The sequence below is a fragment of the Gadus morhua genome, chromosome 8, assembly GCF_902167405.1.
Source record: "Gadus morhua chromosome 8, gadMor3.0, whole genome shotgun sequence".
In the NCBI taxonomy this organism is placed as follows: domain Eukaryota; kingdom Metazoa; phylum Chordata; class Actinopteri; order Gadiformes; family Gadidae; genus Gadus; species Gadus morhua.
The window spans coordinates 9,085,652-9,100,651 of NC_044055.1; the positions used below are offsets into that span (position 1 = coordinate 9,085,652).

The 15,000-nt window shown below is 53.0% G+C and overlaps 1 protein-coding gene across 1 annotated transcript in view; it reads left to right on the forward strand.

Moving 5' to 3' along the window:
- The window catches only part of ptch2 (patched 2), a 35,613-nt gene that overhangs the window by 12,795 nt on the left and 7,818 nt on the right, over positions 1 to 15,000 (forward strand). Inside the window, exons 6-20 of the mRNA XM_030364131.1 lie at positions 1,849 to 1,957; positions 2,063 to 2,149; positions 2,314 to 2,435; positions 3,588 to 3,735; positions 5,442 to 5,573; positions 5,719 to 5,874; positions 6,031 to 6,123; positions 6,248 to 6,373; positions 7,369 to 7,825; positions 8,128 to 8,703; positions 9,764 to 9,906; positions 10,309 to 10,489; positions 10,606 to 10,886; positions 13,480 to 13,617; positions 14,278 to 14,420. Of these exons, the coding sequence (XP_030219991.1) occupies positions 1,849 to 1,957; positions 2,063 to 2,149; positions 2,314 to 2,435; positions 3,588 to 3,735; positions 5,442 to 5,573; positions 5,719 to 5,874; positions 6,031 to 6,123; positions 6,248 to 6,373; positions 7,369 to 7,825; positions 8,128 to 8,703; positions 9,764 to 9,906; positions 10,309 to 10,489; positions 10,606 to 10,886; positions 13,480 to 13,617; positions 14,278 to 14,420 (2,892 nt within the window). The remainder of the gene's footprint in view (positions 1 to 1,848; positions 1,958 to 2,062; positions 2,150 to 2,313; positions 2,436 to 3,587; positions 3,736 to 5,441; positions 5,574 to 5,718; positions 5,875 to 6,030; positions 6,124 to 6,247; positions 6,374 to 7,368; positions 7,826 to 8,127; positions 8,704 to 9,763; positions 9,907 to 10,308; positions 10,490 to 10,605; positions 10,887 to 13,479; positions 13,618 to 14,277; positions 14,421 to 15,000) is intronic.

Sequence of the window (15,000 nt, forward strand, 5' to 3'; positions counted from 1 at the left end):
AAGAAGGGGGAGGGGGGGGAGGGTGGGGGAGAGGGGGGAGGCGGTGGCTTTGTCAGCTCATGGCTAACATTCAGCATTCTCATGGTAATGCCCCCGGGCTCCCAGCTCCCAAGTTGTCCAACAAATAAAATGGGCAGTATTCAGGCCTCAAGTCCCTGGAGAAAGAGAGGGAGAGAGATAGAGAGACTACCAGGCGGCTAACAGTGATGTCTTAAGGGTATTTAGGGTATTTGCAAATTTAGTTTTTTTTTACTAGGTTCTGTTGGGGGGGAACTGTAGGCACCTTGAAGTGATATTTCAATTGACTTCTTGGTAAACACTGGATGGTTCTGGTTCTATAGTTGTTTAAGTCTTAATAAAAATATTATTTTGGACGCCATTTTTTTTAACTGCTGTGTTTGGAACTAGAGCTAAGCATCAACTGACTAGCTAGTCCACTGTCCCCCCGGGCGGGATAGGAAACACAGACATCTGTCCCAGTAGCCCTCATATGAGGTGTGTGAGAATATCTCAAGTTAGCAGTGAGAAAACAGGGATGGAAGTCGTGAAGCTGGTGGTGCTGGTGGTGGTGGTGGTGGTGTTGGCGGGGGGTGGGGGTGATCCATCTTTGATCATTGCACAGATCTCCTTAGCATTCTTTTGTTTAAATCACAGACGGATGCATTGAAGTTCGAGCATTGAGCCCCCCTCCTACAAAGGTTCTAATGAATTGTTGTTGTAATTACCCCCCTCTTTATGCTTTGGAGCTGAACTGGGAACTGGTGGTGGGTGGTGCTGGTTGTGGTGGTTGTGGTTGTGGTGTTGCTGGTGCTGGTGGGGAGGGTCATTGAGGCCAGTGTCCCCCCGTCCGGCTTCCGCTTCACTTCAGCCTTGGTTTTTTAATGCATGGGGGGAACAAATGAGAGAGTGAGGCAGAGAGGCAAAGGCAGAACCAGATAGAGAGAGAGAGGTTGAACTAGAGAGAGAGAGAGAGAGGGAGGGAGAGAGAGAGAGAGAGAGAGAGAGAGAGAGAGAGAGAGAGAGAGAGAGAGAGAGAGAGAGAGAGAGAGAGAAAGGGAGAGAACTTGAGAGAACAAAGCGCAGCAATCTATGGAAAAACAAAAGGAGCCGGGCCCGGTGCACTCAAGCAAAAAGTAGCTGATAAAGAAGAGAGTCTTTGCCGGCAGATCCTGGTATGTGGGAATAGGAGAGGAGGCCGCCTTCACCATCTCCCACCTCTTTATTTAAGCTTTCCCTCTCTTTTCTTTAATCATCATCAGCTTTGAATTGTCAGAGGTGGTCCTCTTTCGTTGATTTAGGTTTTCGCCGTCACGTGCAGACACACCGCATTCATCGCCGTGTCGGTGGGAAGTGATCAGGACATTTCAAATGAAGTATCAAGTGACATTTCCAGGCGTTGAAACAAACAGCTCTCCCCAGTCCTAGAGCTGCGGGGCTCCATGCTGTAGGCTTCATGTAAGCAGTGCATACCCTCTCCTGCCCGCTCACCACCGTATCAAGATGTTTGCAGGGTAGGGGTAATCATGGTGACTGTGTACAGGCTGCCCCGAGGGGAGGTGGGGGGTTGGACCAGCAGTGTAGCGGGCTTCAGCCACTGGACTTTTTTTTTTGGGGGGGGGGGGGGGGGGGGCTGGCATTGTGGTGGCGTGAAACAGGATGATAAACGCTATTTTACTTTAGCATGGGCTGTCCGGCCGGAGAGAGAGAGAGAGAGGATATGGAATACGTTAAATAACATTTACAGGAGCGGGTTGGGAGATCTTTCAGGATGGATGATGAGCGGTGGCTTCATCGGGCACGTTCCGATTGGACTATTATTTGACTCTTTGTCCGTTTTGTGTGCTGCAGGGGCATGCCCGACATCCAGTGGATGAACCTGGACCCAGTGAAGCTGATGGAGGAGCTGAGTCAGTTCACCTCCCTGGAGGGCTTCAAGGAGATGCTGGACAAAGCACAGGTAGGGCGTGAACCCCACACGGATCGCGTTGCACTCACGTGTCTCTTCCATCTGCTGGGACGGAATATTTATTTTGTGGACTAAACTTTGTGTTTGGGTCGATAGGTGGGCCACGCGTACATGAACCGGCCCTGTCTGGACCCCACGGACCCAGACTGCCCCCTGAGTGCCCCCAACAAGGGTCTAAGAGAGGTAAGCACTCACACACACACACACACACACACACACACACACACACACACACACAAACACACACTCTCACACACACACACACACAATTCCACACACACAAAAATGAACCAGATGCACTAACCTTCCTCTTCTTCTGCTTCCTCTCCCATCTCCCTCACCTTCAGAGCTCTGATATCTCTGGGCATCTCCAGGGCGGTTGCCATGGTTTCAGCAAGAAGTTCATGCACTGGCAGGAAGAGCTCATCCTGGGAGGACGGGTGAAGGACAGCCAGGACGCCCTGCAAAGGTGTGTGTGTGTGTGTGTGTGTGTGTGTGTGTGTGTGTGTGTGTGTGTGTGTGTTTGAACGTTTGTGTGTGAAATAAGGACTTGCTTGTTCACGATTTTGTCCGTGTTTATATGCGCCTCTCTCTTCTTTTTATTGATGCTAAATATACTGCTCTGGGAAGGACCTACAGAATATATATACAAGGCCGAGAAAGGGCAAGAGGGTAGACTGTGGACCACCAGCCAAGTCCCCCAGTCAGCCACTGAGGCAGCCAGCCAGCCAGTTAGAACAGCCAGCCAGTGAGCCACAGTGACTGTGGAATCTGTGTAACCCCCAATAACCCAACACACACCCGCTAGGAATGCCTCGCATCCAGAAGGATCAGTTTCCTCCCTGACCCCAGCTCAGGATAGGCCAATTAAAGATGATTGACAGCCACATAAAGGCCCCGCCCATCCGACCCTGCTACATTTGTTGCGACAGATAATAGATAAAATGAGGAAGAAATATCGATGATTAGAAATATAAAGTTGATCTTCCGTCTTTTGAAATGAGGACTTTATTTGACTCTGAATGTTATGAATGTTGATCCGTTGAGAGGTCTTTATTTGATCCAGCTTCATGTTTTCTGGAGCCTTTTTCTCTGTCTTTTAAACTGGGTTGGAAGCCCAGGGTCTAAACCCCCTGTGTATACAAACGGAGTGACAGAGTTGGGTCGTGGCCCAGATCCCAGTCCAGATAGGCCCAAGCGAAAACCAGACACAAAATCATTCCCATTTCCGAAATAGAAACAAAAGAGTTGTTTCAAAGGACATGTTTGGTATCTGTCCTGCAAACTGAAAGACAGACAAGAGACAAGGTTCATTAAAGAATAGGACACTTGTGTCAGGGCGGCGGTCCAACGACACCTTCTCTCGTGAAAGAAGTGTTCGTTGTGTTTTCAATTCGATACAACCGATGTGGATACTGATCACGATACATACAGCATAGTGTTTAATTCATGGAGTCCTTTGTTGACATTGCTATGTGTGTGTTTGTGTGTGTGTGTGTGTGTGTGTGTGTGTGTGTGTGTGTGTGTGTATGTGTGTGTGTGTGTGTGTGTGTGTGTGTGTGTGTGTGTGTGTGTGTGTGTGTGTGTGTGTGTGTGTGTGTGTGTGTGTGTGTGTGTGCAGTGCGGAGGCCCTCCAGACCATGTTCCTCCTGATGAGTCCTAAGCAGCTGTACGAACACTTTAAGGACGACTACCGGATCCACGACATCAACTGGAACGAGGAGAAAGCCACTGCCATCCTGGAGTCCTGGCAGAGGAAGTTTGTGGAGGTACACACCCAAACGAACACACACACACACACACACACACACACACACACACACACACATGCACACGCAGACATACACACACATACATACACACCCAAAAACACACACACAGACACACATCCGAACGCAAACGTAAAAACACAATCATACACGCAGACACACACACACACACACACACACACACACACACACACAGATACACACACACACATTTATAAACCTACACCCATCAGTGATGCACGACGTAGAGGTTTTGCGTATATATTCCAGGGAGGAGCCAGGGCGTGTGTTGTAGTAGTAACAGGAGATGAGAGGAGAGAAGGAAGAGAAGTCATGGAAATGGAGGGGGGGGGGGGGGGGGGGGGGGGGGGGGGGGGGGGGGGGGGGGGGTATTTCCATGTTTCCATGCTGACTTGTATGGCTTTGGCACTGGCATATATTCTCTCTTGCACACACACACACAGACACACACATACACATTGCCGGGCGAGATGTCTGAGTTCAATCAACTTTCAGCTGCCTTGTAAAGGGAATTGCCAGGCAGACCAAAGCAGTTTGTGCATATTCGGTTTTGTGTGTGTGTGTGGTGTGTGTGTGTGTGTGTGTGTGTGTGTGTGTGTGTGTGTGTGTGTGTGTGTGTGTGTGTGTGTGTGTGTGTGTGTGTGTGTGTGTGTGTGTGTGTGTGTGTGTGTGTGTGTCTGTGTGTGTGTGTGGTAGGTCAGCGGTCTCTGTCAGAGGCTCACTTATAGGAACAAGCTGTTGCTGTGATAGCCGACACCCACCGCAGAGAGAAGAGGGTTGGGGGCGCGGGGGGGGGGGGGGGTGGGGGGGGGTGGGGGGTGCGGAGAGCGGGAAGGTGGGTGGTAGGAGGTGATGGGAGGTAAAGGGGGGAGGGGGGAGGGTAAGGAAAGAGAGCGAGGGAGTGGAAGTGTGGAGGGATGGTGAGGCAGGGGACCCCTTCGGTCAACCGACAGAAAGAAAAACAACCCCCCCCCCAAATTAGAAAAATAGTTGATTCATCGTAGGATAATAACAGGGATGTCTGGCTGAGCAGGAAGTGGTGGAGGTGTAAAAGCGGTCAAATGTATGGATGACAGCGCCCAATCGGACGTCTCCGGGCGTATGAGGAGGAGAAAACCGATTCTCAGGCCATGTGATCCCATCCTTTTCACCTTTGACCTTGCAACCTCTGGCATCTGTGCTCATTACTTCTCGGTTGTCACACACACACACACACACACACACACAAAAATGAACACACACACACACACACCCACACGAACACACACACGGCCTCTTGCCTGCTCTACTTTGGGCGCATACACACTCATACATTTCAAAGGGACAGGCTGAAGTTATGGGCTCTTAAAATATGGAGTTGTAGGGAATCCGTGGAGCGGGGGGAATGGCACGGTAGTGAGGAATGGTCCACGAGAAGAGGTATGCGTCATGGGGGCTGTTTGGATGCGTGACTGTTGCAGCAGAAAGAACAACATGCCCCCCCCCCCCCCCCCCCCCCCCCCCCCCCCCCCCCCCCCCCCCCTCCACAGTGTTACCTATCCGAGTCAACACTCCTCCACTTCCTCTTCAGTTATTGCGGGTAATATGACCATCCCCTGCGTGTTTTGGTCGAAAACTCGATCTTAACGCACAGCTCACCAATCAATTCCAATCTTTAATCAATTCCATTTCCCTCTCCCCCATAGGTGGTCCACGAGAGCGTCCCCGCCAACTCCAGCCAGACCATCCACGCCTTCTCCACCACCACGCTCAACGACATCATGAAGTCCTTCTCCGACGTCAGCGTGGTCCGTGTGGCCGGGGGCTACCTGCTCATGGTGAGCCCCCCCCCCCCCCCCCCCCCCCTTACCAAGCCGCGACCCCCGCGTAGATCCGACCCCCACGGTCGCTGTGTGCACCAATGACGACCGCTCCTTCGTTCTTCTAACCGCTCCTCTTCCTCCTCCTCTCTTCGGTGTGCAGCTGGCCTACGCGTGCGTGACCATGCTGAGGTGGGACTGTGCCAAGTCCCAGGGGGCCGTCGGGCTGGTCGGGGTGCTGCTGGTGGCTCTGTCTGTGGCCGCCGGCCTGGGACTCTGCTCCCTGCTGGGGCTGTCCTTCAACGCCGCCACCACACAGGTAAACAAACAACAACAACAACAACAACAACAAACCACGCTCCGATCGGATGTTGTGATTCCCTGCGTTCGTTTGTTTGCCGCCAGGAAAAAAAGGGGTGTCTGCGTCCACTAAGCTAAGTGCTACTGCTAAGTGTTGTTATTGTTGTTGTCCTAGGTGCTCCCCTTCCTGGCGTTGGGCATCGGCGTCGACGACATGTTCCTATTGGCTCACTCCTTCACCGAGGCGGGAATCAACATCCCCTTTAAGGTGGGCTTAAAAGAGACGAGTTGTGTTGTCATATTCGATCCTACTTTAATTTTATTCCTCTGAGGGTCGACTTTACTTTTTTGCTTACCGGCCTGTTTGTGAACTCTCTCTCTCTTCTTTACAGGAGCGCACGGGAGACTGTCTGCGCCGCACGGGTACCAGCGTGGCACTGACCTCCGTCAACAACATGGTGGCCTTCTTCATGGCCGCCCTGGTCCCCATTCCCGCGCTCAGAGCTTTCTCCCTGCAGGTGAGGAGACGCTCACACACAGGCTCACCTCCATTTCCAGGAAGGAAACCCAGTATCTCTCTGTGTTGCTGCTGCCAACTGCTGTCGGTGTGTGTGTGTGTGTGTGTGTGTGTGTGTGTGTGTGTGTGTGTGTGTGTGTGTGTGTGTGTGTGTGTGTGTGTGTGTGTGTGTGTGTGTGTGTGTGTGTGTGTGTGTGTGTGTGTGTCTGTGCAGAGTGATGAAGAGATAGAACCGTAGACAAAGTGAGGGAAAGAAAGACAGAGTGGGCGCAAGAAAGAGAGAGTGAGCGGGAAAAGAGAGAGAGAGAGCGAGCGAGAGGGGCGTGGATCAGTATATCACTGGGCCGTCAGGGCGGTTTGCTGTGATCTGTGGGACCAGCTGTGGGTGGTCCGAGGAGCGCACGCACGTGCACGCATGCTGGAAACCACAGCCAGTTAGAATGTCAGCTCCAGGGAGCGGGGAGGACGAGGAGACCATGGTGGGGGTTGGGGGAGGGGGTTGACTCAGACTCACAACATTCACCCCCCCTCCCCTCCCCAACCCCCACGGTTGTGTCTCTCTCTCTCTCTGTCTCTCTCTCTCTCTGTCTCTCTCTATCTCTCTCTCTCTCTCTCTCTCTCTCTCTCTCTCTCTCTCTCTCTCTCTCTCTCTCTCTCTCTCTCTCTCTCTCTCTCTCTCTCTCACTGTCTCTCTCACTGTCTCTCTGCCGTTCTCCGCCTGGCTCACTTAGTGTTCCCGGCTGGTGATTTAGTGTCAGAGGTTTTTCTCTCGCCTTCTGGGCTCTTCTCCGAGGTACTATAAAAGAAAAAAAAGAAGAAGCAGCTCGGGTGTAGAGCTCCCCCCACTCTCAAGTCCCCCCAGCGGGGGGAGAGACAGCGAGAGAGAGAGAGAGAGAGAGAGAGAGACAGAGACACAGAGAGACACAGACACCATTATTTATCATCATCATCAAAGTTAACCTCACTGACAACACATCCTCCTCGCTCTCGCCCCAGGCCGCGGTAGTCGTGGTGTTCAACTTCGCCATGGTGCTGCTCATCTTCCCCGCCATCCTGAGTCTGGACCTGCACCGGCGGGAGGACAAGCGTCTGGACGTGCTGTGCTGCCTCTACAGCCCGTGCGCCGACCGCGTCATCCACCTGTCGCCCCACGAGCTCTCGGACTCCTCCGAGGGCTCGTCCGCCACCTCGGCGGCGTCGGCGCCCTCCTCGGCCCGGTCGCCGCCGCCGCCGCCGCCGCCGCACGCGCACGCCCGCCCCCACTCGCACGCGCACCAGTACGCGGCGGGCTCCACCATCACCACCAGCACCCACATCACCACCACGGTGCGGGCCTTCACGCAGTGCGACGCCGCGGGGCAGCACATCGTCACCATCCTGCCCCCCACCTCCCAGATCTCCACCAGCCCCCCCTCCGTCGTCGTCTGCTCGCCACCCGCCCCGCCGCAAGGAGGTACGTCAAAGAGTGGGCGGGTCTACTCGGGCGAGGGTGGGACCGGGTGCTAGTGTTGGGAGGGATTGGACTTTGGAGGACCAATGAAAGATCGGTGTTGTGAAGAGTTCGGATTGGTCAATAACCCGCCACGTCTGTGCATGATTTTTTCTTTAAACAGTGCGGAATCAGTTTGCTACAAATCCAGCATCGACCTCATCCGTAGCTAATTACCCTGCAGTTGCTTCTCATTTCTTTGCTGGATCCCCCAGCCGTCCAAAACAACAGCCCGCTCACCTGTTTCTCTTCCATCCCTTATCCAGCTGCCAGCCCCCCCCCAACCACCACCACCACCACCACCACCACCACCTCCTCCTCCTCCTCCTCCTCCTCCTCCGTCCCGGACCCGTACGGCTCGCAGCTCTTCGCCCCGTCCGCCAGCTCCACGCGGGACCTCCTGGCCCAGGTGGAGGACTCCAAGGCGGCGGGCGGCCGGGAGTGCGTGCCGCTGCCCTTCCTCCGCTGGAACCTGTCCAGCTTCGCGCGGGACCACTACGCCCCGCTGCTGCTGAAGCCCCAGAGCAAGGCGGCGGTGGTGCTGCTGTTCCTGGGCCTGCTGGGCCTCAGCCTGTACGGCACCACCATGGTGCACGACGGCCTGTACCTGACGGACGTGGTGCCCCGCGACACCAAGGAGTACGCCTTCATCGAGGCGCAGTTCAAGTACTTCTCCTTCTACAACATGTACCTGGTGACCATGGGCGGCTTCGACTACGCCCGCTCCCAGCGGCTGCTGGTGCAGCTGCACAACGCCTTCACCTCCGTGCGCTCGGTGGTGCGCGACACCGACCAGAGGCTGCCCCGCATGTGGCTGCACTACTTCCAGGACTGGCTCCGAGGTGAGCGACCCAACCGGCCTCCGGGGTTGAACCGCTCACCCCATGTTTTCTGCGGGTGTGTGTGTGCGTGTGTGTGTGTGTGTGTGTTTGTGTGTGTGTCTGTGTGTGTGTGTGTGTGTGTGTGTGTGTGTGTGTGTGTGTGTGTGTGTGTGTGTTGGGTCTGAAAACCGATCTTCCCCGCAGAGGGTTGTTTGATGGTGATGTCAGAAGGCCGGTACGATGATTGACAGGCCGCTCGCTCATGCTTTCCTGTCATTAAGTGTGTGTGTGTGTGTGTGTGTGTGTGTGTGTGTGTGTGTGTGTGTGTGTGTGTGTGTGTGTGTGTGTGTGTGTGTGTGTGTGTGTGTGTGTGTGTGTGTGTGTGTGTGTGTGTATGGAAAGTTTAAAGGGTGAGAGAAAGTTCACCCGCATGCACCTGGATTCAAGGTTTGGGAGGTAGACTGGTCGAGGTCAGGGGTTATCTGTGTGTGTGTGTGTGTGTGTGTGTGTGTGTGTGTGTGTGTGTGTGTGTGTGTGTGTGTGTGTGTGTGTGTGTGTGTGTGTGTGTGTGTGTGTGTGTTTGTGTGTTCATATGTGTGTGTGAGACTGTGAGCGTGAACATGTGTGTGAGCGTGTGCGAGAGTGTGTGTGTGTGTGTGTGTGTGTGTGTGACCCAGGGCTATGTCCTGTCAGAGGGCTCAGTCAGGAGGAAGTAATAGCCAGCAGGTCAACCAAAGCCATTCCTCTAAAGCAGAGCCTACGGAGAAGAGCGCGGGCTTTGAAGAGGGCCCGCCCTGCTTAAACAAAAATACCTTCCTGGTGCTCTATTGTTTGCAAAGAAAAGCTGAGAACATGTGTGTGTGTGTGTGTGTGTGCAAGCACAGGTGCTCATCTGTGAAAGTTACGCGTTTTTTCAGATGCGATTACTTTAAAGCATTTCTCTGCCTGCTGCACTTAAGCAAAATGAGTTAAGAAGTTTGGATTAGGGTGAAGTTGTGTGTACCCATGTATCTGTACGGCACGTCGTTAATATCTATGAATTCCTAATCAACAGCGCTGTATTCCTTTTGTTTACCTGCAGGTCTCCAGACGGCGTTCGACGCGGACTGGGAGGCAGGTTGGATCAGCCAGGACAACTATCGCAATGGCACAGAGGAAGGGGTCCTGGCCTACAAGCTGCTCATCCAGACGGGCTCCAAGAAGGAGCCTTTCAACTACAGCCAGGTACGTCAAAGAGCTGGAATGTCAACATCCGCTCGCTGCAAACGCTCAACAGGTTCTTTCCAGGGATCTGTGTAACGAGTGCAATCTGTACGACCAGTGGAGGGGGGCTGGAATGGAGTTACATTACCACACATGCTGTCATCTGTCCCGACACACACACACACACACACACGCACATACACACACACAGTCAAACACGAACACGCACACACACACACGCACACACACACATACACGCGAACTCAGGCTGATCCATGACAAGCGTCGCCTGTAGTGAGTGAGTTGTGAGTGAGTAAAGAAGTAGTGTCATCCGACGGCGCTCTTTGTACTGAGCCGTGATTGTCGCCTTCAAAATTGTATTCTTAGTTTTCTTATGCGCCTGCTATCCTGTCCTCCCGTTAGCTGACGTCCCGTCGCCTGGTGGACGCTGAGGGTCTCATCGCGCCCGAGGTCTTCTACATCTACCTGCTGGCGTGGGTGAGCAACGACCCCCTGGGCTATGCCGCCTCCCAGGCCAACTTCTACCCCAAGCCCCGCGAGTGGATGCACGACAAGTTCGACACCACCGAGGAAAACCTGCGCAGTGAGTACTGGGCTCCGCCCCTTTCTTCGGTTGTATTTCTTCGGGCAGATTCTCGTTTTTTGTAGTTCTATAAAAAAAAGCTGAAATAATAATAATCGTTTTTTTTCCTTTCCCAGTCCCTGCCGCCGAAGCACTGGAGTTCGCCCAGTTCCCCTTCTACCTGAACGGCCTGCGGCAGGCCAGCGACTTTGTGGAGGCCATCGAGAGCGTGCGGGCCATCTGCGACGAGTTCGCCCGCAAGGGCGTGCTGAACTACCCCAACGGATACCCCTTCCTGTTCTGGGAGCAGTACATCGGCCTGAGGCACAACTTCCTGCTGGCCATCAGCCTGGTGCTGGCCTGCACCTTCCTGGTGTGCGCCGTGCTCCTGCTCAACCCCTGGACGGCCGGCATCATCGTGAGTCCGCGCGTTCGATTCCGTCTCTTGCTATATTCCGGGGGATCGTCATTAAGGCGCCAAACAGCCTCGGGGAGTCTGTGTTATCAAGAGGGAAATGTCCAAGAGTGTTTTTATTAGTGGCTCTTCTTGAAATTAGGAGAACCTGGTGAAACGCTGAGCTGATGAAAGAAGGGTTTTGTTTTATGAGCTGTTAAAAAAAGCGTCAGGGGGGGAAGAAATAACAACAAAGAAAAATGAATTTGTAGAAAAGACAAATCTCTTTCCCTCTACCTCCATGTTTGCTCTTTTTTTTTTTTACCTCCATCCATCTTCTTATTTTTTTTTTTTTTTTTTACAAACTCCGCCACCTATTCATTCTGCTCTCCGCGAGCCTTCCTCTCCCGGCCACCATCATCATCATCATCATCATCACCGGGCCCCGCCCTTCCCCTGTCCCGCCCCTCGGCCCTCTCAGCACAGCTCAATAATACTGTCTAGGGGGGCCCCTTCTTCTCTGCGGAGGGCCAGCTCACACACACACACACATAGACACACACGCACACACACACGCACACACACAAACACACACAGGACCCTTTGTCATTCTAATGCACGCCCGGGCCCTCCTCAGTAAAAGGAAATGCAAAGGAGCAAGAGAGGCTTTGCCCTCCTGAATGCTCTACCTCCAACTCCCTTACCGCCTTTGTGAGGGTGAGAGAAGGGGAGAGAGACATAGGCAGAGACTGGAGGGAGATGGAGGGAGAGAGAGAATAAGAGCAGAGAGAGAGAGAGAGAGAGAGAGAGAGAGAGAGAGAGAGAGAGAGAGGGAGGGAGGGAGAGAGAGAGAGAGAGAGAGAGAGAGAGAGAGAGAGAGAGAGAGAGAGAGAGAGAGAGGGAGAGAGAGAGAGAGAGATAGAGAGAGAGAGAGAGAGAGAGAGAGAGAGAGAGAGAGAGAGAGAGAGAGAGAGAGAGAGAGAGAGAGAGAGAGAGAGGGGGGGGAAGAGAAAGGGAGAAAAAGAGAGGGAGAGTGAGACTTAGGCACAGGACAGATCGGCCCAGTTGCGACCTTGGCCTGCTCAGCCCATCCATCAGTGTGGTGTGGTGTGTGTGTGTGTGTGTGTGCGTGCGTGTGTGTGTGTGTGTGCGCGTGTTTGCGTGTGTGTTCGTTGAGAGACAGCCTGACAGTTCGGCGTTTGGAAAACATTTCACACACAAGCTGGTGGGGCCGGTGGTCCTCAAGGGGAGCCCCTCAAACACACACAACACACACACACACACACACTCACACACACACACAGACACACACACACACGCACACACACACACACAGACAAATACACACACACATAGAACAAAACACATCCACACAGCCGTGACTGTTGGGGGTGAGGCAGTGTAGCGCAACAACAGTGTAGGTTTCAGTTGGAATGTGTTTAGTTTAAGTAGCTGTCCCTCCAGCCACTGATTGAGACAACACACACACATACACACACACATACACACACACACACACACACACACACCGACATACACGTCGGAGCGGGCGAAGGAGAGCGAGGGAGGGAGAGAGGGAGAGAGGATAAAGAGGAGGATAAAGAGAAGGATAAAGGGCGCTACATGCTTGTATGGTTCCTAAGCGTACGCCATCGTAGCTTTCAGCGGACCCCTTCTATGCGGCAGCGCTGTAAAAATGGCTTTTTATCATTTCCAATTTAAGCGAGCCCAACACAGTGGACCCCCGCGGGGATCAAACGCTCCCGCGGGCCGTGGCTACTTCCCCCCCCCACCCCCCCACCTCCCGCGTCCCAGGTCTGCGTGTTGCTGCTTTGTACTCGCTTAATGGTTGTTTACCACTCGCTATAAAACAAGATATTTAGCTTTGCTAGCCTCATGGAGTTCTGTTTTTTCCCTGCTCACCGTTTACCCTGCGTGTTTACCGCTCGGAGAAAAAATGTGACCCCCCGCTTTCTCGACCGGTTAAAGGAAACGAAGAAAACAACAACGAAGTAGGATGTGTTATAGGGGTCGGTGGTTCTACTGGACCTGTCCTGACAACGGCATGACGTGCGAGGGCTGGTTATGATGTTTGGGAAGAGGGGCCGGGGAGTTGATGTCTACAGAGGAAGCGGAGGCTTGGGGTGTGTGTATATAAGTGGTTTGGAGAGGAGTGACAGGGGGGGTGAAGGGGGGGGAGGGGGGGGGGAAGGGAGTGGGTGGGCTGCCTGTATTGTGTTTGGTCTCAGCCTCGGTGGTTTGCAGACGAGCGAGAGGGAGAAAGAAAGAGGGAGAGAGGGAAAAAAAGAGAGAGAAAGAGAGAGAGAGAGCTCGCACAATTAAGAGAGGGACAGGCAGAGTGAAGTAGGGAGGTGGAGGGAGGGGGGGAAAGCCTCGTGTTTTCGCCTCGGGGTGAGGTAATCTGATACGGTGGCCGTTGACACCCCCAAAAAACGAGGGGTCAAAGTGTGTCGGGCGCCCAGGGTTTAAGAGGAAGACCCATTCCGTCTGTGTTTATGATTATTTGGTTGTATACTCAAGCACCTTTTCTCTTATTTCTTTCTCGAAAACCCAATCACAAACAATAACAACATTGTTTCCTTGTGTCCCTCACCAGGTGTTTGTGCTGGCCATGATGACGGTGGAGCTCTTTGGCATCATGGGTCTGATCGGCATCAAGCTCAGCGCCATCCCCGTGGTCATCCTCATCGCGTCCGTCGGCATCGGCGTGGAGTTCACCGTCCACATCGCGCTGGTGAGCTTCCGAGCACAACGGAAAAATACAAAGAATTCATAAATTTATGATTCAACTGTAAGGCCCTATTTGTTTATCCAGCAAGTGCTTCGGTTGACGTTTGTTGGCTGCCCGGGAATAACTCCAAAAGGACTTCTAGTCCGATGTTTATTACGAAAACTGTTACAAAACTGACGAAGGAAAAGTTAGCTTGTGTAAATATGTTAGATTACATTCTGAGTGTGGAATGTAATCCACTAGTAATCCACCGCAGTGCTGATGTCCCCAAAGACAGAATGTTCCGGATTGCTAACGCCAGCTATCAGAACACATTTGACTTGATAGGCAATCATTAGCTTTATCGTAGCAGTTTCCCACTCACTTCGGCTTAGCACAGTTTCCAGCTGGCTTTAGCTAAGCATGGCTTCTGATTACTTTCAGCCAAGCATGGTTTATAACTAGCTTTAGCCTCGCTTGGTTTCTTAACTAGCTTTAGCTTAGCATGGCTTCCTAACTAGCTTTAGCCTAGCACAGTTTCCAACTACCTTTAGCTTGGCCTGATTTCTAACCAGACTTTTTTCCACATGGTTTCGAACTAGCTGCAGCTTAGCATGATTTTCCAGCTAGCTTTAGCTTTGCTTTTTAACTCTGGCTGAGCTAACCCCTCCTTCCTGCTCCCAGGGCTTCCTGACGGCGATCGGCAGCAGGAACAAGCGCTCAGCGGTGGCTTTGGAACACATGTTCGCTCCCGTGATTGACGGCGCGATCTCCACACTCCTCGGCGTCCTCATGCTAGCCGGCTCCGAGTTTGACTTCATCATGAGGTGAGGCGCTATGTGTTTTTGTGTCTGGCTGTGTGTGTGTGTGTGTGTGTGTGTGTGTGTGTGTGTGTGTGTGTGTGTGTGTGTGTGTGTGTGTGTGTGTGTGTGTGTGTGTGTGTGTGTGTGTGTGTGTGTGTGTGTGTGTGTGTGTGTGTGTGGATGTGTGTGCACGTGCACATGTGGAGACAGTTGTCTCGCTGGTAGAGAAGCAAGCCCTGTGGGGGGTCAGTAGTGCATGCAGGTGGGACTGTTACCACCCCAACCCCTCCCTCGGACACACACACACACACACACACACACGACCACACACACACACTCACACACACACACACACACACACACACACACACACACACACACACACACACACACACACACACACACACACAAACAGAACTACATACATCCACCTGGTCCTGTCACTCTAACTGACACACATTGACACACACACGCAAACACCCACCCAACCACACACACACACACACACACACACACACACACACACACACACACACACACACACACACACACACACACACACACAAACACACACACACACACACACATCCGTCTCACAACCCTC